Source organism: Rhipicephalus microplus, chromosome 3 (assembly GCF_043290135.1).
Source record: "Rhipicephalus microplus isolate Deutch F79 chromosome 3, USDA_Rmic, whole genome shotgun sequence".
In the NCBI taxonomy this organism is placed as follows: domain Eukaryota; kingdom Metazoa; phylum Arthropoda; class Arachnida; order Ixodida; family Ixodidae; genus Rhipicephalus; species Rhipicephalus microplus.
The window spans coordinates 35,663,350-35,686,491 of NC_134702.1; the positions used below are offsets into that span (position 1 = coordinate 35,663,350).

The 23,142-nt window shown below is 44.9% G+C and overlaps 1 protein-coding gene and 1 long non-coding RNA gene across 2 annotated transcripts; one reads left to right on the forward strand and one right to left on the reverse strand.

Moving 5' to 3' along the window:
- Window positions 1-3,992: 3,992 nt before the first annotated feature.
- On the forward strand, window positions 3,993-6,319 carry LOC142803682 (uncharacterized). The gene is made up of 3 exons (XR_012894225.1): window positions 3,993-4,114; window positions 6,032-6,125; window positions 6,233-6,319. It is a non-coding gene; the product is annotated as an uncharacterized LOC142803682 (long non-coding RNA).
- Window positions 6,320-7,146: 827 nt separating this feature from the next.
- Window positions 7,147-8,619, reverse strand: LOC142802781 (uncharacterized). The gene has a single exon (XM_075887820.1). The coding sequence runs from the start codon at window positions 8,617-8,619 to the stop codon at window positions 7,147-7,149; it is 1,473 nt and encodes a 490-aa protein (XP_075743935.1).
- Between the last annotated feature and the right edge of the window lie 14,523 nt (window positions 8,620-23,142).

Here is a 23,142-nt window from a genome sequence, read left to right on the forward strand (position 1 = left end):
GGTTTCTTTACCGTGCACCCAAATCTGAGCACACGGGCCTACAACATTTTCGCCTCCATTGCAAATGCAGTCACCACAGCCGGGATTGGATCCCGCGACCTGCGGGCCAGCAGTCGAGTATACTTAGCCAGTAGACCACCGCGACGGGTCATTAATAATGGGATAACCACGTGGCGGATTTTTGATCTCCCATAGTAAAGTACCAAGTACTCTAAATCATTAAACACTATTTCTAAACACACAAGTGCCTTCATCTGTGAGATATGCGTTAAAATTTGTCTTTCGGTCGGCCTGGTTTTGGTTGGCTGATGTCTGGTCAGTATCAGCAGAAATTCCATGTAAATACGTAAAACATGCATATTCATGTTTTATTTGTGCATTTCATTTATCATGTAATGTAGATACACATAGAAATCTTTTTGTTTTTTGGAGCAATTTTGTGTGCCTGTGCGCGTTTTGTTTTGTTGAAATGTACTGCCAAAAAAAATTTATATACCCTGTCTGTGAATAACTTCTCTAAACACAAGTTTTCAGAAGAAATATGCGTAAAGTGTGTTGGAGTTGTCCTCGATCGCCTCCGTTGGCATAACGGTCGTATTTTTGTCGGTCTCGTTGGTGGCAATGGCCACGGCATAATATTTGTCAACAGAGCTGCATTAAGTTTAAGTCCCACGAGGCGACTTTATGCTCTCCCATAAAAGAGTACTTAGTACTCTAATTTGTTACCCACTTTTTTTAAACACACTGTGGGGTAGGTTAGTGAAGCAGCGTGAGGGCCAGGAAAAGCTTACCTTTCTCTATATTTAAATATACATAGTAGTCTAATCATGATGAATGATGATGATGGATGACAAATCTTTTATTGGGGTCCTGAAGGATTCCACACCCGTTATATAGGGGTAGGATCGCGGGCCGCTCCCACGTTGGGACGGGGAGGCCCAGCCTCACCATCATCACACATTTTTTTTAGGAGCGAAGCTCCTTAAGTCGTGGGCTGTGCGTCCCCTGTATGTAGCCACCTCTCGTTCAGTTCTAAGTATTACGCTAGCCACCGCCCGATCTAAAGGGTACAGCCATATCCATCCATCCATCCATCGATCCATCCATCCGTCCGTCCGTCCGTCCGTCCGTCCGTCCGTCCATCCGTCCATCCGTCCGTCCATCCATCCGTCCGTCCGTCCGTCCAAAAGATGCATGATGTTATAAACTAGACGGCGGTACGTGTAGTTGATTATGAAAGATGCGAGGTGTTATAAAATAGGAATGATGCCACATATGGCGCGTGTCATCGTTCGATATAGTGCGGCGACGTACGCTAGGGGGAGCGTTGCAATAAAATCGAGTGGGCGAAATGTACGGAGGATTCATGGTTTACCTCCGGAGCTTCGCCCACTCATCATCATTCACTTCGTGGATATGGCGGCATTTTTTTTTAATGCGAAGCATTTCTTATACCCGGCGACAACTTTCTGTGGCAGCACAGCCAAGGCTACGGAGCCGAAGCACGCTTGTCTTACTGCGCCACAGCATGTAGTCCCTCAACGAAAACGTTTGTATACTGTTCTGGGTAACTAAGATTTTACCATTCGTCACTTACATTTTTCGCGGATTTATTTTTTAATTAGTGAATAAAAACGTTGCGCAGTAGAAAAAATTTCGTTTCACGCTCTCTCAGGTTTTTTGGGGTTTTTTTGGCTTCCGTCGCCTTTTTACCTCACCGCATTCCTCACTGTCAAAGATGGCGTCCGCCGGTTACAGCTCGTCAACGTCGCTTACGGAGGAAACGCCGCCGCGTGCCGCGAGTCCACCAGCTGCGCAGCCGTACCAGGCGTTGTCCAATCAAAAGCTGTCCGTACAGGCCAAGAAGGTGGCGTACAACGTTTACGCGCAAGTAAGGAAAAGCAGCGAAACGCGAGCAAACGCAGCGAAACGCGAGCAGCGAAACGCGAGCAAACGCGAGCCGAAACGCGAGCAATTTTTAATAATTGTGACACGAGCCGAGTTTCGCTGCATTCGCCGCGCTTCGCTGCAGATGACATGCTTAATTTTTGTTGTTTATTCTTCCAGACCCATATACTACCTTGACGAAACCTGGGTCAACGCCGGACACACAAAGGATAAAGTATGCGCTGGTGAAATCGAAACCGAAACACCCGTCGAAGTGGTCGGACTACTTGGCGCAGTAGCACATGTGCATAGGCTCCGCCCACGTAGCCTTGGCCGTGCTGCCACAGAAAGTTGTCGCCGGGTAGCGAACTTCGGCAACTTTGAGCGTATCTATCTATCCAGCCGCCTACGACATTTAGCTCTACTGGCCGTTTCGATAATGGCGTCAATACCAAACTTGGTATGCCATAACATGACTGTACGAAGAATATATTTGACTGGTCATAACATAGAAATCATGATATGTATGTCATGAATGTCATGATTTACATTTCATGGTCCTGCAGCTCTTTCGGTGGTTTCGTTCACATGGCATGTTGCAAAGCTGGTATGGTATGGCATGATTGCATGGCAAACACAAGCGAAATACCTTAACATGAAAATCATGACATGCATGTCATGTAACAACATGACTACACGCCACGCTCATGATGCGCTCATGGCCGTTTCGCTAGCGTCACATAAACCAAATTTGTTATTACGGGACGTGACTGAATGACGAAGGTATTTGACTGGTGCAAACATGATAATCATAAGATGAGTGTCATGTAACAACATGACTACATGCGACGCTCATTATGTGCTCGCGGCCGTTACTCTAGCTCCACATGTACCAAACTCGGTATTACGTGATGCGAACAGATGACCTATGTAAATGACACATCAAAACATGACAATCACAACATGCGTGTCATGTAACAAGTTGACTACATGCCACACTGATGATGCGCTCGCGGCCGTTCCGTTAGCCTCACATATGACAAATTTGGTATTACGTGACACCAATGTGTGACGAAAGTATATGATTGGTGGAAACATGATAATAATGAGATGCGTGTCATGTGAGAACATGACTACATGTCACACTCAAGGTGCCAATACATTTCGACGTGACGCGGTGCGCGTGCTCGCCGGCGTTCATTTCGTCGCGTCACGCGGGCGTTGGCACGCCAGGCGCTGGTTATGCCATATACTCGCAGGCGCGCGCCGCGCTGCGTTGCTTTGACGCAAGCTCGTTTCCGCGCATTCAGCGTCCCTACGTCACGAAAAGAGGGAGACGCTGTGTTGTCTGGGTAACGCTTCGGCACGAAATTCAACATGTCGCATTTCACGCCGGCTGCCGTAAAGGCGCGCCGACGTACGCTGGTTACTCCTCGCGGCAGACTATAGTGTGCTCGCGTTTTGCTAATGTAGTGTAGCTGTACCCAGCATTTTGGGCCCTCCATGATGCGCTCGCGGCCGTTTTGCTAGTTCCACATATACTGAATTTGGTGTTACGTGACGTCAATAGATGACGAAATTATATGACTGGTGCAAACATGATAATCCTGACACACGTGTCATGTAAGAACATGACAACAAACCACGCTCATAGCGTGCTCGCGGCACGGTGTTGCTAGCTCCACATATACTAAATTGGGTATCACGTGACGTGAATAGATGACGAAGGTAAACGACACATCTAAACATGATAATCATGACACGGAAGTCACGTACGTCATCATTTACCTCCACCTCGTAACGTTGTGCTCATTTTAAAGCGGCATATCAACATTTCTTATTCGTGCTTTGCATATCATCGATTCCCACTGTACAAGGGATCTGCCAATCTTTTTTTCTTTTCGAAAATCAACCTTTGTGATAAGGTTCGCATGTTGACAGCCGGAATGACACCTTCCGCTTCTTCTAGCGTTCCGGTGTGCAAGCTGTTGAAGGGAGCGAACGAGCAGGCTGGTGGGTAAAAAAAAGGAAGCGCATGCGCAGTGCACACTTTTGAGCTTCTCGGGTGGCCGCCGGAAGCACAGCTATGGTGGCTAGAAGGGGCAGTGTGACAGGCAGGGGCCAGATGGTGCACATACGTGCAATGAAACATGGCGGCACGTCTAGGTGGCGCTGCGCGCGTCGGGAGCGCGTGCAGCGGTGTTGGTAGAGCGTGGCTGAAGGCCAAGTATGTATATATATGTTTTTTTTTCATATTTGTTCGTTATGCGGCATGCATTTGTTGCACGCTAAACTTCCCATGTATGCTGCAAATGAGCAATTTTATTGAGTTGCCAGTCTGCGCGAGATATGCGATACATACGGCGAATGGGTAGTTGGCAGTCGCCCGTGTTATGTAAATTTGTGTTAGACGTTCGTCCCGGATACGACGTGCTCCTCAAATTAATTTATTCTTGTTGCTCCCTAGTTACGCCCCGCACTCAATAAAAAAAAACAAGCTCCGGTTCGCGCGGGAACTATACTAACTGCGCAGCTGCAACTTGAATGTTTTGAAGAGGGGCGTTACATTCCCTTAACATTTACAACTTGTGCGCGTCGTGTCACAAGGTTACAACACTCTGGTCATTCTACTACCACTAAGTATATTAAGCAAGTGTTTCTGGAAATGTAAAAAGTTTGCACGGTGCATCCAGCTGGTTCTTCAGAAACATTTTATTTTTGACATGCTGATGCATCAGTTCCAACACAGTGCGAAAAAATGCACTAAAACAAATCAATCAGCACAGCTGAGAATTCTAAGTGAAAGTACCCACAAAATTTACTGGCACCTTCGCAACTTGAGGTGTTTCTGTTTTTGCCGCTGGACAGATCGGTCTTTATTCAGCGACTTTGTATAAAAGTGCAGGCGCGTGAGCACAAAAAACTGCACAATTTTTGCAGTTAGTTCTTTGCCATGATTGGCACAGCCAACTTGATGAAGTTTAATGGTACTCAGAAATGACATGAAATCATGAATACTGAATGCCTGCAGCTTCTCGGTAGAGAAAAAAAAAGTAAATGCTTCTTCTAATGTTGCCACAAGGATGACCAAGTCATCCCCAGGATATAACAAACCCCCTCGATCAAAATGTTTGGTGAATTCATTGTCTGCACTTTCTGCTACATCCTGTTTTTTCATGGCTAGCTTTGATGCACATGTGCCACAAGAATTTTTGGTCCTGAACTTTCTAGCTACATAACCAGACAGGTAGTAAACCAAACGGCTGTCACTTTTCTCTACCACATAGCTGCTGTGGTCGCTTCTAAAAGCAGACTGAATGGCATCGCCAGCACCATCTATATCTCCAGCCTCGAGCATGTCCTCAATAATCTCTCTTAATCCGAAAACGGCACTGTTACTTGCACCTGCTGAAGACGTCGTGTCCAGTAGAGCGTTCACAACCTGTGCCGGGGAGTTTCCAGACTTTGGTGGTCGCGCAAGATTGTAGAAACTGAGACAATTTACAGTTATAAGAAACTGCCCCGGGCTTGGGTGGTCATTTGTACCCGAATACTGTCTTATTATACCGAACAAGTTTTCCAACTTGTCTTGACTTAATCTTGATGTCAGCAAGTATTTAAACGCCACTGACGACGTTAAATACTGCAGAAGTGAGAGTGTACTGCGTATTGTAACTCTCATACCCTCAGCAGTACCTTTGCTCATGAAGCCACCTCCACATTTTTTGGAAGCTTCTTCCCATGCGTCTAAGAAGACAAGAAAAGCCTCAAGCTCAGCAACATCTTGTGATGACGGTCTAAGTCCTCGCTTTGGACACCTTGACGTCATGATCGATATTAGCCGACTGAGGCGTCTCACAAGTTGTTCAGTCGCGGACACTGAGCTGGAGAACTCTGGTACATCCGATCTGTACAGAAACATACCTTTCAGAACTTCCTCACTGAAAAGCGTGAAAGCTAAATTTACTTTCATCTTTTCAAAGGAGTTTGGTCGGATATGTGCTTTTGTTACATGGGGCATCGCTTTAAGTGTTAAAGAGCTGTTGTCTTTGGCCCATGCTACCTCTATATCTTCAATGCATGCACGCCCATCCGGAGTCGTAAACCCAGTGCTGACAAACGTGTTGCGGATGCACTTCACTAGATGAGGAAAATCGGAACAGAAGTGCAGCTCTCTTGAAGAGTCTACAGGATGTGACACCTTGCACGTGATGCCACCCGAGTGTGCTGAAAAAAAAGTACGTATGTATGAGATTGTTCAAATTCCTAAGCACAAGGACCAGCAAATGTTATTTCAACACAGTTAGCCCTGCAATACTGCTGACTTCAGTGCTCCAAATTACAGGTTCAACAAAGTATCATACCACCGATTCCAAATGACTTCCACATGCTGCGATTCCAAGTAGCCCCGTCACACGACACGAAGTCCACGATGAGACCGGCTTTTTCTGCCAAAAGAATCGCCTCAAGAAGCAGCATGGAAAGCATGTCTGCCTTGATATTTCCTTTTGAGGAAAACACACCTAGTATCTGTGTCCAGTCCCCTGCAGAACAAACAAATAAAAGCAGAGCCAACAAGCGTGAATAAATACGATACATTGAACCCCTTAGAGGCGCATGTGAAAAATTCAAAAATTGAAATTTTTGCACAATTTTCTAGAAAAAAAAACAATAATTTTTTGAGAAGTTGAGGCAGAATACATTAAAAAGGTGATAATCAGATAATATTTGAGCTTTATGTTGCGAAAAATAACAATAAGGAATTCTCATTTTCCAGAATATGGCACACTTTTGCTCACAAACTTGAAAACAAAAATGACAAGCCGTACAGTTGCTCTGTTTGACGTGGTTGTACACAAAAGTACGCACTTCACAGATGCACTTGTTTTAATGTCTTCATATGTTTTAGTTAGTGCGAAGACATGTTTTGTACTACGGTTTCCAACTTGGTTAAACTGGTGCCTCACACATCATACGGAATGCACAGGAAAGATACTACACAGAACTACTCACCCTGAAAGGGTTGAAAAAGCATCACCATCCCATGGTCTGCTGGCGTGGATCTTTGCTCGTCTGCTGTAAAGCTGCCCAGGTCAACAAATCCTTCAACAAACCCTAAAAAAATGACAAAAACTTGTAGTTAACACGACAACAGACTTATTTGGCATATGAGCTGTTACTGAAAATAGGGAGTGTGATTTTCGCATCAAATAATTATTTGCATATTTAAATCGTGTAGGGTGTAGAGAAACGTAGGCACTACATACCTGCTTGGTTGACACCAAACTGCTCAGACAGCTTCAGTTCCTCGAAAATGATGCCACCATGTCGGCTGCAGACATCCATGCTTTCAGTCTTCGCACTAAGTGCCTTAAACACAGTGTCATTAAATCCGAAGCCACTTTTGAAATTGCGCACATAACGCTGCAGACAAGTTCGGCTTGGCAGGACAAGAATTTTCTGCTTCCGAAGGTGCTCATAGAGCTTCGGACTCCTCATGCGAAGCAGCACGCACTCTAGGATCCAATTCTTCTCATACAGCATGCCACATGTCGATTTTCTTTTAGCTGCACTGCAGCATGCCATAATTGCCATCTGTTGTTTTTGAGGCAACTTTTTAATGCGTTCATTCAGTGCCTCATCTCCAATTTGCTCATTGGCAGACTTCATCATGTCGAGTTCCCTCTGCACGTTCAGCAGCTTTCGTTGAGCAGCTACCAGACGGCGGCGAGTGTTGGCGTGCCTTACAAGGCGTTTAACTGAAACGCCGTGTTTCTGTCGTGATTGCTGATTTTGCAAGAGCTTTCGTAGGTACTTGCAGTGCATGCAAGGGCCCTTACTTTCGCATGTAAGGCTGCACTTGGGCGAAAAGTACAAGCCGGCAAAATACTCATATTTTCCTACTGTGTTTGGTTTCATACCACAGCCAGCACATAAAACCAGAAAATGTGCGCTGTTCAGCGCCAACTGCGCCTCATCTGGTGAGGAAACATTGCGTTTTAGGTGCAGCTTGCCCCTAAGAAAAACGGAACAACTGACTGTTCCTACTTGCTCAACGGCCTGTTCGAACTTCACCAATTTCGGCAGCAGTAGGTGATCCAACTCGGCACCCTCTAACTCGCAAAGGCCGAAAGTGACGGTCCCTGTTTCAGTGGAAAACGATAGTTTGTTCCAGCTTGTGTTAGGAAGTTCGATGTTCCGGCACACGTATTCCGCACTGACTTCACTCTGCGGCTCCACTTCTATCGTGTCAGTATGTACAGCTTCAGTAAACTCCGATTCTGCAGCATGTTGTGCTTCTATTACTTGTTCACTTTCTTCCGGCGCCTGCTGCTTTACAGTAGTCCTTCTTTTTTTAGTCGGGAGCTCACCTTGTTCACACAGGTTTCTCTCCTTCCTTCTAGTCGGCGTTTTCTTTGTGAGGTATTTTGGCGCATCCGGGAAGATTGTAGGAATGGCGTCCTCTGTTAGCAGCGGCCGATCGCGTGGAATTTCAACCACCTCACCATTGATAACATGACGATAAGTCCTTTGTATAAACGTTGCCTCGAAGTGACGTTCACAAACGACGCAGTCGTTGGTTAGTTCCTTATCGCCCCGTTTTATATTACGGGCCCCCTGCTCCCGTTTCAATGCATCCTTGGGAGCTCGAAACGACGACACCCTTGCCGGGCACGAGTTGTACCCACTTTTACAACAGGGTACAAAACACGTACCTGCTTTCGCTGGCATGGTAATAGTGTGTCGCTATCCGCAATCATTCACATGGTGCTCGTCCAGGAGCCACACAAAAACAGTTGCACGTGCGGAAGTTTGCTCGCAGTGCCAAACACATGTGGCTGTAGCAGCTGTAGCAATGGCTGTGGCGGCGAAGATCTCGCGCGCTCCCGACGACCGCCGCGCCCCTAGCGGCGTAAAAAATGTCATCGCGTTTTGTGCGCCTCTCTCCCACGGCGTGCATATGGCGACCGTCACACTGCCCTTCTAGCCACCATAGCACAGCGGTGCTGTTTGACTCGCGCTCCCGTGGTAAGCAAAATTTTGACGGCCACTGTACAAAAACAAAACCGCACGGTACGGCCCTCCCAGCGCGTTATCTCCGTACTCGGAAAGTGCCAGAAGTGCCTGAATCACATAATTAGAGCAGTTCGATCGTGTCCATGCGGTATATAGCCTTGTCACGTGCATCCTGCACTCCCAAATTTCAACCCAATTGCTGGCATAACTTCCGATTATGTGACGAACGTGAACAAATAATGAATCTAATTATTTGCAGTCATTTCTTTGACTTTTGTCGCGCCGCCATTTTTTTTTTATTCCTCGCAATATGAAACCAGGTACGTTCCTCTTTTTTTACTCGTACCTCAAGTTCGCCGTTGTGGTGCATGGCTACGGCACTTTACCGATTTTCCGAAGGTTGCTGGTTTGGTCCCGGTTGTGACGGTAGCATTTAGATGGCGGTGAACTGCCACCTAAATGACCTTAGTATTGTGCGATGTACGAACGCGTTCAACACCAAATTTCTGGAGCCATCCAGTACGGCGTGCCTCAGAATCATATCGTCGTATCGGCTCGTAAACCAGCGGTATATGTCATGTTTGAAATCTTGCCTCAAGGGTCTCAGAAAGATATTACACGAAACTGAAAGACCTTACGTATGGGGCACGTGGCATTAGAGCAAGTGTCTGGATATGTGACGTGTTCGATAAATGGTCTCATGTATCACGATGTCGTACTTGAATAGGGAAAGATCTATCACAATACGCCATCGAACTGGAAGTCATGCAGTACACTGAATAATAGCTACATCGCCAAAACGGGTGGCTTCTTACGTCGTTGCGTCACTTTCGTGCCGCCAGGCTCATAAAGATAACGATATTCGACAAGCGCTTTCTCCAGCCGCCCTTTTATGATTGATTGATTTGTGGGATTTAACGCCCCAAAACCACGATATGATTATGAGAGACGCCATAGTGGAGGGCTCCGGAAATTTAGACAACCTGGGGTTCTTTAACGTGCACCCAAGGCTAAGCCCACGGGCCTACAGCATTTTGGCATACATCTCTTCCATGATGGTCAGGCTGAACGCCATTTTTCTGCCAGACAAATCAGAGCTCTTTGTTTGTTTTTGTTTTTTTCGCTTGTCCTCTGAACGCTCTGTGTCCCTCTGTATACCTCATACCATTACTCAGTCGGACTTGTCCCATGATTCCCGCCTTTTGTCACACACGTTTTTTTAGGGTAATGATGACAGAATGGACCTCGAGCATTTTTGAGGAAATGTTACTTTTCTACCATTTTTGCTCCTGGAAACCACAGACTAAAAGCAGGCCACTGTTAGAAGCAGGTCATCGTTTCATTTTGTTTTGTTTTTTTAGATTTTTTAACAGCCAAGCTGCTTATCAAGTCGTTACTTGTGAGTCGATCTACAAAGCTATTAGAATCATAAACGGGCAACCATGAACAAGGAAAGGCATGCTTAACAATGCTAGTGCTGATGATCAAAGCATTCAGTTTGAACGTAACCATAAACGGTCTGGCGCGCAGCTCTTGAAACGACGGCACATTGCAGACTACCGACCGCAGCGCCACAAGCAGACTGACCCTGTTTGGGATTCACTTTATGTGCATTGGGGCCGCGGCCGTTCCGAAAACTCGACTGTTCTAGTACACTCTAGCTCGACTATGTCAGGATATACGTAGCGTGAGTGCATGCGCACAAAATCAGAGGGGCTATCATGCAGCTAGTCCATAGGTGCACCCCGCTGCTTGTTATTTTTATAGGGCTCTCAGACCGTAACTGAGCTGGCCGGTAATGATGGCCATGTAATTAATTATCTGTCGCGCGTTGCATGAATGCAGCTTCAAAGCTGCGTGAGAAGACATGCCAAGGTAGTTGCTTACGCGCAAAACGAAGTGGTGCGTACAGCATGCCGACAAGTTGCTAAAGGGCTAGCTTTGTTGCACTTCGTGATGTAACAAAATTTTTTGCGGTAATAATTTAATTGCGTAGATTAAACCAGTTCAGGTTAAGAACAAACAAATTTTACAAACTGTTTTTTTTTATTTTGTACATTGCCAAGAAAAAGGGGTTCATTCATTCACAACGGCAACCGTCACTTACTCTGAGGTAATAGCAACAATACTAAGAATAAGAAAAGAAATATTACCAGCTAAGAAGCATCACATATCAGGAAAACCTTGATCAGCGTTACAGGAAAAGGAATTCATATGCAGGCCACAGACGCACTTGAACCAAAACACAAAACGCGCGAACAGGCCGCATGGTCCCTGCGCAGACCCTTTATGTGGCCGAAGTACAGCGCTCTCGCGAGATGGTGTCGTGCCAAGAGAAATTTACCAGTGTTTCCACCAGGCCAAAAGACGATACGGCAATTTCATGCACAAAACAACAAGCCTACATTTTAGTTCAGTTTATTTCCAATGCGAACCGAGAATGTAATTCTGTTCGTATTGCGATGCTGCGCAAGGGGGAATTCATCGAATGGCTCAAGGAAGAAAATTTTGTTTCTGTAACGTCTTCCACTTTTCTAGTGGCTATTTCAGATCATTCTATGCGTGCTTTCATTACCAGGCAGCACTTGGGCTATTGAAGGCTCTCTATTGATTTTTGCATTCTTTCGTTTTATCGAACTGAAATGTGGCCATTTCGAACCTGAAAGTTCTAGTCGATTTTTTCTTCACTCCGACCTGCGGCACATTTGCCTCGAGAGGCTACCGGTCCGGAAAACGCATCAGTGCTCGAAGGGGACCACGTCATTGCTTACGGTCAGCTATAAGCGAAAATGAAATAGTGACTTAGAAACGCAAAAAGAAAAATGATTCCTTGGTGTTTGGGAGATCCGGGTACGAGTCCTTCGGTTGGCTTATATTCCGCCGGTAATAGAATTGAATGAATACCAACAAGCAAAGGCCAATACTTCGATTCCGATGTCCCCGATGGTCGAAAAGACTGCGCAGTTTTCCTTCGGTCGAATGCGCTGAGGAAATTGCCAGCCTGCCTCCCACGAAGTGGCTGCCGTAAGTGAGATATAGGCTTGAAAAAGAAAAAAAAGAAAACCGATGGAAGTAGGGGTGGAGCAGTCTGAGCTAGTATGCTGAAACAAATGTTCCATATACCCACTTATTCTTCGTCATATGGGGAAAGTAGCGACTTTAGAATCGTTACTTTGTTTATACGGCTCTCTTTCTTTCAAGCAGTTAGTTTCACGAGGAACGAATGACACTCCTTTTCTGTTTCAAGCACTTCCAGTCTCGCACATACTTCCCGTTCTCTAAAGGTTCTGTAAAAAGTAAAAGTTGTATAATGTGTATGCTTCTAGTACAAACTAGGAGGAGGAAGTAAAGATAGGGGGTTAGCCATTTCTCCAATCAGCTGGCTACCTTGTGGTAGAGAAGAGGGTGAGGGGAGTAAAAAAATGACAAAAAGGAGATGGGACACGTATGACATCGGAGAAAAAGTTTTTTTAAATAAGGGCTAGTCACAGTATAATGACGAAAATCAAGTTCTTTGAAAGGACCATTCGTTGTTTTGACAACAGCTAAGATAATCACCTCCCCTGGTGGAGTAGATTACAACCTCATGCTACTGTCTATGCGACCTCAGAGATCCGATTCAGCAGTGCGACAAAACGCAAGGTTAGCCCAAGGAGTACACCAGAGCACACGACCACCTAAATGGTAATTTCAGTTCCTAACACTTAAATTAATATCAGGGTCTCCTCTAATTTTGTCTATTTAAGCAGGGATAGCATAAATTCTAGTATTAGAGGAATTCATTTTGTAACGTCTATTATTATGATCTGAATTATGATACGTGTTTTTTTATGGTGTGCTTTCTAAGTACGCCAAAAAGGTGACTTAGAAACTGGTATTCCTCGTTGCGACCATAGCTAGCATAAGACTTGAATAAGCGAAACGTTTATTTCGTTTACAGTTCTTGTGCCATCTCATTTGGCGCAATCTGCTAATCAAACAAATTTCATACTTATGTTCTTTCATCTTCCATTCAACGGCTGGGCTGGGCTAATGAATTTATAACCAAAAGTATAAAGCGCTACCTTGGCTCGATTGGCCCCATATGTAAGTGTATCGCTTATCTTGTGATAACCTAAAATATTCATTAGAAGTAGCCTAATGTAACTATTTGTATCCCGCCATTGGTGACATTCATGTCAAAATGAGTCCTCAAAAGGGCCTATTCATGTTCAGACAGTAAAACCTTAAGCGTCTGTACCCGCTCCCACGTACAAATTAGATAACTAAACTGAAAATGTAAAGAAAAAGTTCAGGCTGGCAAGTAATAGGAGACGAAAGTGCCCCGATGGTAATTCTATATATTAAATAGTATGTTCCACCTACACCACTAGAAGAGAACAGCATAGGTATGTAGTTTTCTCCGTTATCAATCGACATGATGGGAAACCACTGAGCTCTCAATAAGGCTAACTAAACTTCTCTTCTGGATGGATAGGAGAGCAACAAGAAGGGCGTGCACGTCTACTTTCACGTCACTGCTCAGCGAAAAGAGAAATCGTTTTGTTTCAAAAATAAAGCACGTATTGTCTTCAGGCTTCCTTCCCACTGTTCGTTGCCTGCTTCCTGTCGAGGAGCAACTAATGTTTTTTTTTTTTTTTTTTTTTTTTTTGGCTTGAGATTTGCTCTTTCTGCCATTCAGTTATGCTTCTTTGCGATAACCACAGCACAACAGCAACATTTGTCACGTCTGTGGACAATCACCGTGTCGTACGTCTTCTCTATCTAATGCTTTCACATTGCTCCTGGGGCTGAAAACTTATGACAGAAAACTGGGTCGGATGCTTAGGGTACAAAACAAATAATGAAGGTACTAATACAAACTGAAGAATACTAATAAAAACCTTCTACCTTTTACACAGCTCAGGTGACTCAAGTTCTAAGCTCCGTGTCTTGAACCTATTCTTACCAAACGGATTTCGATTCTCTTTCACTTTGTGACGCAGCGAACCAGTCGTTTTGTTTTTAGTACTTCGATGGCTTCACAGCCCGTCGCACTAAGTAGCTTTTAATCCATCGGTGCACAAAAAATCCAAAAGAAAAAGTTCACTGTTTTTTTTTCCCTAACAGCTAGCGTTCACATGAGCGCACGTCTTCCGGGCAGCTTTTAACCATCTCCTACTTATTCCCACATCTCTGTACACGAGTCGCTCAAATGAATGGTGTCGTTTTTTTTAATCTTGATATGTTAGATTTTCATATTAACGGTGATAATATTATCTTAAATTATGCATTCTTTTTACATCGGCGCTTCTCTTTCCTTTACGCAGCTCGCTTCGAGCTTTAATGACTTTGCTGTGCCAATGACGTCATTCATTCTTGCGTTTCTGGGTGATTACGCTTGTCAAAGGAGAGGCTGGCAGAGAGCGAGAGAGAAAAGTACGAAGAAAGAGTACGGACGAAATGCAGCAAGGAGGGCGAGAGCGAGACAAGCGTTTAAAGGTGAAGTGGAAATGTCGGTCTGGCAAGCTTGTCTCTTGATTGTCACTGTAGTGTAAGGAGAGGCAGGAAAAGAATGAGGGAACGATGACGCGACAGTGAAATAACGATAGTTATAGCGCGAGAACAAAACGATGACACAAAGACAAGAAGGACACGAAGGACACGAGCGCTAAAAGACACGAGCGCTTCTTGTCTCTGTGTCGTCGTTTTGTTATCGCGCTATAACTATTGTCATGCCATACGAACTAGCCCAAGCTGCCACACTTCTAGGTGAAATAAAGGCGGGTGTGAGCCAGTGGAGCTGGTCATCACCATCATCATACATCACATTAGATATTCTTGCGAGTATGGGAAGTACCCACTGTAAGGCAGCACCCGCATCGGCACAGCTGCCAACTTTGTGATTGCTGCAGCTAATAAGGATCGTTAATTAATGCCTGTGCGCTTTCTAATTGGTGAGCCTTTTGAACCAACCAGACGGTGCACCATTGACATGTTCTGACGCCTGGTGCGATTCTACACCTCTGACACGCGGTAGTTTGTGCGTTGATGACGCCCATCTCACTAAATAACATTCGTAGACGGTTTTAACAACTTTAAACAAGCGTGTTATTATGTGATAGAACGTTCGCTTGTCATGCAGAAGCCCTGGGTTCATTTCCTTCTCCAAACGAAGGGTTTTATAGTTTCTTTTTAATTTTCATCTCTTTCCTATTTGTCGCTCAAGGACATCCCTTCAATCGCAAGCAACGACGCCTACAGCCCCACCGGGATTCCTGAGAGCTGAGCTCTTTAACGCTTTCGCGTTAATGCGCCATCTGCCGAGGCGAAGACTTCGTGAGCCGAGGTGCATTTGCGGAAGTAATCGAGCAATGGACCCCATCTCAGCTTCCTCATGTTTCGAACGTCATAAAGGGGATACGAAAAGAACTACTCATTTAGAGTGGGATGGAATCTTGTATGCCGTATTCGTGTGCAGACTGAGAAGCTCCAACAAGCTTTGGTCAAGCAACAAACACGCATATGACGAATCTAGAGCCTAAAAGCTTCCCACTTTTTCTGCCGTGTCCTGGATGTAAACAGAAGGAATGAGAGTAGTTCATTTTATATTTTTTACAGCCAACACTGCATTCCATCAGTGCTCAGCGTGCAACGACCTCAGATTTTGCCAACTGAACTGCGCGGGTATAGAAGAGACACCATCATCTCGCACTTCATTCGCCGAAAAACCGGGCCGTTAGGCAAACATCGTTAGTAGTTCCACACTAGTGCCAAGCGGAGCGTGTAGAATTGCGCCACGAGCGCCGCTTGTAGGGGTAACGTCGAAAGATGAGACACACGCTCGTCCATCAGCGAAGAAGGGCTCTTGATGCAGAGTTCGCAGATCCTCGTTAGTGAGATACGTGCGTGGTTAGCAAGAACGTATCCAGGTGTCTGCGTGCGTGGTCTTAGCAAACGAGGCTGCGATGAAACGCTGGCTCCACTGGCGAACCATGTGTATGGGATCCCTGCCCATACGCGCCTAATGATCACTCTTGCCGCCATGATGGCACAGTAGTTACGGCGTCCTGCTTCTGAACCGAAGGTCTCGCGTCCCATCCCGGGCACAGCGGTCGCGCTCCGACGGAGTTGAAACGATAGATACCTGTGTATTTATATATAGGTTCACATTATAAAGCACTAGGTGATCAAAATTTCTGAAGCTCTGCATTACGGCGTGTCATATAGTCGCAACGCGGTTTTTTACATAAAATCACACAAGTTATAGTAAATTATCGCTGTTCTTTTCTCGTTGTATGAGGGGCGACACTGGGCGATGCGAGTGATAGGTCACTTGGTGTAGTGTTAACCTCTGCGGTACGCCGCCAGTGCGCTACGACCACCGACATACATAGTTTAAATTGTGCAAGATGTAACTTTGATTCGCCTAGGTTTGATTGACTGATATGTGGGGTTTAACGTCCCAAAACCACCATATGATTATGAGAGACGCTGTAGTGAAAGGCTCCGGAAATTTCGACCACCTGGGGTTTTTAAACGTGCACCCTCGCCTTGGTTTAGCTTAGCAAGTTAAGATGTCACACCACTAGGTGGAAAAGACGCGCATTCAATATCCGGTGACATCCGAATTTAAATGGGGACAGAGTCCAAAAAACACCGTGTACTTATATTTAAATGCACGTCTAAAAACGTGAAAGGTTTTAGTATCGGAACTAGGTCTGCTTCGTGGTTTTAACACGTAAAACTTTATACTTTAATGAGAAACTTCTAGCCACGATGGATTATTTCGAAGTTTGACTGTCTGTTAGGCTTTTTAAAACTTAATTTTTGCCCGTTTTGTGACAGTAAATGTCCGATGGAAAAGTGCATTTGCTTAATTCTGCAGACCACACTTATTATAACCACCGTCCATTGAGTAATTACATGCGTAACAAGCCAGGGTAGATTGCAGTGGAAACTTGTATTGAAAAGATGGCTATGGCATGGGCTGAATTTCCTCCAAGCACTACGATTCTAATGAGATCTAAACATATATTTCTGTGGCTGCGCGTCTTGGAACTTGTTGCAATAGCCGAATAGAGGCCACTATAAAGGGTTTCAGACCTTTTTATAAGCAAATTCAAGGCAGCCTCTCGGTCGCAGGAGCCAATCAGAGCCCACTCCAATTTTTAAACAACAAATAGAGCTTCTAACCTTATTCTAACTTGTGAAAGCATGCAAGGAAATGTCCATCAGCAACCTTATCTCTATTTGTAGACATCCTTCAATCAGTTCGACGTTGATGTTTTATAACAGCAGCGAAGCTTAAAACGTCGTGGGAGGGAGATACGAAGTTTTAAAGGAATGCCCTTAGAATTTGGTTCTGAAGCGCATACTTTTCAGTGTTTTTTTTTTCACTTCTGGTAAATTTATACACGCACGCTACATAAAAACTCTAGAATGCTGTAGTTACGTGTTTAAGTTTCTTCTCAAGCAAACACGAACCGACTGTCTAATATATTTTCTTTGGAAAAACCAGTTCCTAAGCACATGTCCCTAAACTTTGGAGATTTCACCGTAGTGACAGACGCGGGAAGGTTTCTTGGCCCACTTTCTCGCCAAGCAATCTCATTGCCATTAACCACACAATATGGCCACTTCATTTTTTAATACATAGTATGGATATGTGGGGTTAAACGTCCCGAAACCACCACATGATTATGAGAGATGCCGTAGTGGAGGACTCCGGAAATTTCGACCACCTGGGGTTCTTCAACGTGCACCCAAATCTGAGCACATGGTTCTACAGCATTTTCGCCTCCGCGAGTACATTCTAGTTACCTGCTATAAATACATGGATCACACGATGATGCAGAACTGAGTTTTCAATCATAAGTCAACGCATTCAGACTCACCCAGACTCAGATCGAGCAGCGAGTCTTAGCCTGAGGGGGTCTGGGTAAGTAACATTTCGGTGAATCTGAGTCATATCATCATCATCATCATCATCATGACTACAGCCACTGTAGGGCAAAGGCCTCTCCTCTGTTCCGCCAGTCAACTCTATCCTGTGCTTGCTGCTGCCAATTTATATCCGCAAACTTCTTAATCTCATCTGCCCGCCTAACCTTCTGTCTCCCCCTCACCCACTTGCCTTCTCTAGGAATCCAGTCATATACTGAGTCATATAATGAGTCCAATTGAGATAAATTTCAGTAAGTACGAGTGAGTCCAGTTTAGGACAACTTTGACTAGTGTGATTCTGAGTGAGCTGTAAGGGCAAAGTATATTTCATGAGTTAGTCAAATAGAGTTCCACATTGTTCTGCCAACCTCTAGTAATCTATAGCTATTGATTTTTCTCGTTTTTACTAAAACAAAAAAAAAACATTCGGGTAATGTGCACGTTATTGAATTTCTGATCCCAATAGCAGGGCGATACGGGTTGATGTTTGTTTGCCATGACGTAAGTCACTAAAGAACTGTGGGCTTCCCTTTTTCTCAGAGTGCTCAGTAGAGATATCTTTTTTAATTACGTTGTTTTTTAGGGGTTGTTACAGTTTGACATACGAATACAGAAATCCGTGATGAATACATGGGCAGACACATTCTTGTTGTGAAAAGACGCCATGACAGTGTGCGCGAATTCGAGAGTGTGAACTGTGCTAGCATTGCCGAACGTTCCGCCGCTTTCGAAGCCTGTGATTGCTCATGCAATATGAATAAATAATCACACTGCCTTATTGTATCCATAGACGCCTTTATAAAACAACGTCAGGAACATAAAACAATAATGAATATAAATAAATCAATGTAAAAAACAGGAACAAATTAACTGTACAAGTGTCTGATACTCTTCGTCACTTCGACGGCGTGTATCGCGACAAGCGACAAAAAAAAACACATCTGTACACTAGTCGTGCCAAACCTGAGCGAAGTTTTGTAGGTGTGTGGCCAATCTTGGTTATTCTCGAGTTTTTTTTTCTTCCTTTCTTCTCTTCTTTCATTTTCTCTTTTCTGCCTTTGTTCATATTTTGATTTTGGTCTTTCTTTCTCTATTTACACCTCCTTCTCCTTTTGTTCTGCCTTACTTTCTTTTTATTCCTCATCTTAATCCCTCTCTGTATATTACCGGCTATTTTATCTATCTTTCATTCTTTCTCGCTTATTTCCTCTTTTTGTGTCGCTCTATCTTCATGTCTTTCCCCTTCCTTTTCTTTCTCTCTTTCTTTGTTTATTTCTCTATTTGTATTCGTTCTCTAGCCCATCATAGTTATTACCTCCAACGCCCGACAAATTGACGAGCTCATTGTCGGAGAGAAGATGATGAAGAAGACGAAAAGGAAAAATATAACAAAGAGAACGCGTGCCGTTTCGTGATGATCGTAGTTTTTGATTCCCACTCTGCATTAATTAATGATCAGCTTCGACAGTTGAGCTCTTGAAATACAAATTTCGTTTCGCTGTGCCATCTAACGCAGGGTTATACGCTGTTATAAGCGCTGAAGTTGCGTGAAAATTTACATAATGGCTAGGTTTTACTCTGACTATATCTATTCATTTTTTATCGACAACTGAAATGACACCCCACGTGCCCGACAACGACATGTGCCCCTTCACTACCTGTCATTAGAAATGTCTATCTACGATATAAACTTATTTGAGAGTACGCTCTTAAACTTTAAACTATACCGTCGTCTTTCCATACTTGGAAACACAAATTCCCATTATCGCCTTGATATGCCCGTAAACGCACGGAGCACGGCCACCTCGCACGTGTCTGCTGTAGATCACGAATAATGCAGAAGGGCAGCTGTGTAATCTAGCGCCATTAGAGAGAGATGCATCTGGTTATCGTCTCATGTCCGGAATATATGTAAATACATTAAAACATTCAACATTTTTATGACAGCTGAGCCTCTTGGCGGGAGCGACATCCGTTTTCTTCCAGTGCAGGTTTCTTCATCAGGGTTACTGCGCGAACCGAAAGCTAGTGCCACAGTACACAACGTTGGGCCTCTTCTAGGTAGTAAGCCCGTATTTATTAGTTTTATGCGGTCTTTTCCGTCCGCACGCTCGCCGAGTTGCGACAGTGCTGTCCCGACTAATTGGGCTCACCCTGTATGGGCTGTTCGCAAGCGTTCGCTTGCGACGCAACTACTTTTTTCCGAGAAAGCAGCGTTAACGAGCAACTTCCCTGCAGCTTATTACCGTTTCACGAATACAACGAGCGCTGAAGGTCGCACAGCCAGAATTGCGTGCGAGCGCAGCGTCAATGCGGATGGTGGTAAGCCATGCTTGAACCGCAGCGGAAGCGACTGCGTGTGCCCTGCCTGTACAGGTGTCTTCTCTGCGGTTGTTTAGTTACTGTAGCGAAGCCGAACCACCTGACCGCTGGCATGCGGCTTTCATTTCTTCGCGGTACGCCAGGATGCGTGAGCGTGGCTATCAAGGAGGAGGAAAGAGAAAGGAAGAAAAGTCAGGGAGGTCAACCAGACACACGTTCTTTTTGCTATCCTGCACTGTAGCAATGAACGAAGCGATTCGAAGACGCAGGAAGACGATCTGGGTACATGTGCCCGTTACACACCATCAAGTGATCGCCTAACACTGTTGGTTTTAGGAACAGTATAATATATCAGGCTGACGTGTCGAGCAGCGAAAATAGTTAAGGTGTTCAAGGTAGTAACCAAAAGTAAGTGGACTGGCGCTGCATTGGGTGGAGCCATGGCCTCCAAGATGGCGGGCGCACGGCGGGTTTGCGTGCCCGCCATTTCGGAGGCCATAGAGGATCTACCATAGTACGCAGTTATCCTGCTAGGCGAACAACCTGCAGCACTTTCGAGTTCTATGCATCCAATGAATTCTCCAAGAAATCTATCGTATGGTCTCAATGAAATTTTGTATCTCAAATCAATTTCCCGCACTCGGTAATTTTTGTCATTACCGCTTTAAGTGAACTGCGTGCGGATGTAAAGCTTTGTTCCGGGGTGATAAGAAAAACACAATGACTGGTCACGAGTAACAAACTTCGAGAGATAACCTGGAGCCTCCGAGCTGTTTTTTTTTTTTTTAAGCACGGCCTGTTTGCACTTGACTGTCTCTTTGTGCGCTTGTCTAAATTTGAAACAGATTTTTTTTTGCAACTTCCTCCTCAATCCCAAATCTTCTTTTAAATTACGCTGAATCGATCTTCAAGCTACACCAGATGACCTCTCCAACTCTTCAATCGGTCATCGGTCAACAAGCACACAATTATTTATTTTTTTTCATTCGTAAAGTTGCCGTACACCTATAGCGAGGTATGTCACGAATCGGCATTTTCCCTTGGGGCTAATAAAGACAATTTGGGTTAAATTTGTGAGGACGCAGTTATTCCTTCAGAGGAATTCGATAGGTGTATTCTTTAAGAACAAGATGAGAGAAGTGTAAGTTAGGAAACAAACGGGTGTTAAGAACATCTTGATTGGATGGATGGATAGATGAATGAATAGATGAAAAACTTTATTGGGGTTCTGAAGGATTCCACCCCCGTTTTATAGGGGTAGGATTGTGGGCCGCTCCCACGTAGGGAAGAGAAGGCCTTGCCTCACCACCGCATCCTGAGCTTACTGGACCGCCTTCATCTGTTGTACATGTCGTGACAGGTGTTTTTGGAAAGTTCTTGTTATTTTCCTTGTAACGAGGGGCACCTCCAGAGCATGCGGCTAAAATCGCTGCGATCGTGGCAGTCCGGACAAAGTTTTGGAATGTCGGAGTAATAGCTATAGGTTACGAGGCTGGGCTATATGTTCCCATCTGAAGCACGCGAAGGGAGATTGCCTCTGTCCTAGACAACATTTCGTGTGGCAGCGGAAAGGACCTACGGCCTCAATTGTAGTGCTCTCTGACCTCATTGAAGGTAGTCAAAATGTCCCTAAAATGAACGGTGATGGCTTACTCCTCTGTCTGAGCCACGCAAGTCCCGGCGCGGTATAAGTGAAGCCTCGCGCCTTCGACTGGGCTAGCTCGTTGACATTGGGAAGGCCCCCGACCTTCAAGACAAGATGAGCAGGGAACCAATTAATAGTGTGGTGAGTGAGCTTCTTGTGAGCGAGAGTTCTAAATACTTCCTTGCACACGGAACCAGAAGCGAAAACCCTAGCAGCGGATTTAGAGTCTGTATAAATATCATTCCTCTGTGGATAAAGGAGCGCTAGTGCAATGGACATCTGCCCTGCTTTGTAAGAAGTGGTTCAAATCGATGCTGAGGATAAAATATTGTTACGGGGATTACAAATACACGGAAGAGAGAAACGAGCGTACATGCAATATTTACAGGTAGGTGTGACACCTCAGGGCTGCTAGGATCTCGCGCGCCGAATCCGATTCTTCTTCATCAATTCGCCTACGACGGCGGAGCCACGCCCACTGCCTCGTGACAATATGATCCGCAGTGTATATCTACGGATACTGGTGCAATGTGAGCAGAAACGTCATTCCGGGCGGCATCGACAAAGCATGGAAGAGGCGATTTACGTGAGCGTGAGCGCTCAAACATCTTTGTTGAAAAGATAACAAAAGGGTATGGGCATGTAGTGCGTAAGTAATATAACCACCGGTCGTTAAGAGTAACAGAGCGAATTCTAGGAAAGCAAGTGCGCCAGGGGAAAGCTTGAAGTTAAGTGGACATACAAGATAAAGTTTGCGGGAACAACGTAGCAGCAGCGAGCACAAATCCGGGCTGATTGGACCAACATGGGAGAGGCTGGACAATAAAAATGAACATAATAATGAAGACAATGATGAGATTGATGACATCATCATTTCTAAAAAATAAAAGCCACTTATGCCCTCAAGTTTGTCTCATCGCAGCGGCGCTATAAACAGTGTTCAATATTGCAATAGTTGACAGTTCATTTTGCAGGAGCACGAAACCAATTTGCAAAGACACGTGTTATTCAAAATTCAACTGGCCATCAGTAGAAAAAGAGAAAACTACGAGCGTGGCGGGACTTACAAAAAAACTTTCTGAGACAAACTACCGCGTGAATTTTACTCGAAAGGATTAGCGACGCTCCGTTGGCGACAGAATTGCGTACATCGTTCTCCCCGCCCAGCGCAAGGTTGTTCCGGTTAGTTTTGGGCAACCCCCGTATAAAATCAGAACACCCCTTTCATCCCACTCTCTCTTGTCTTTTTTATTAATTAAAAAAACACTGCCAGCCTTGTGCTCGTTATGAGTACCATTCATATTCCAGTCGCGCATTCCAACAAACCCCAATCCCGACTAAGTATT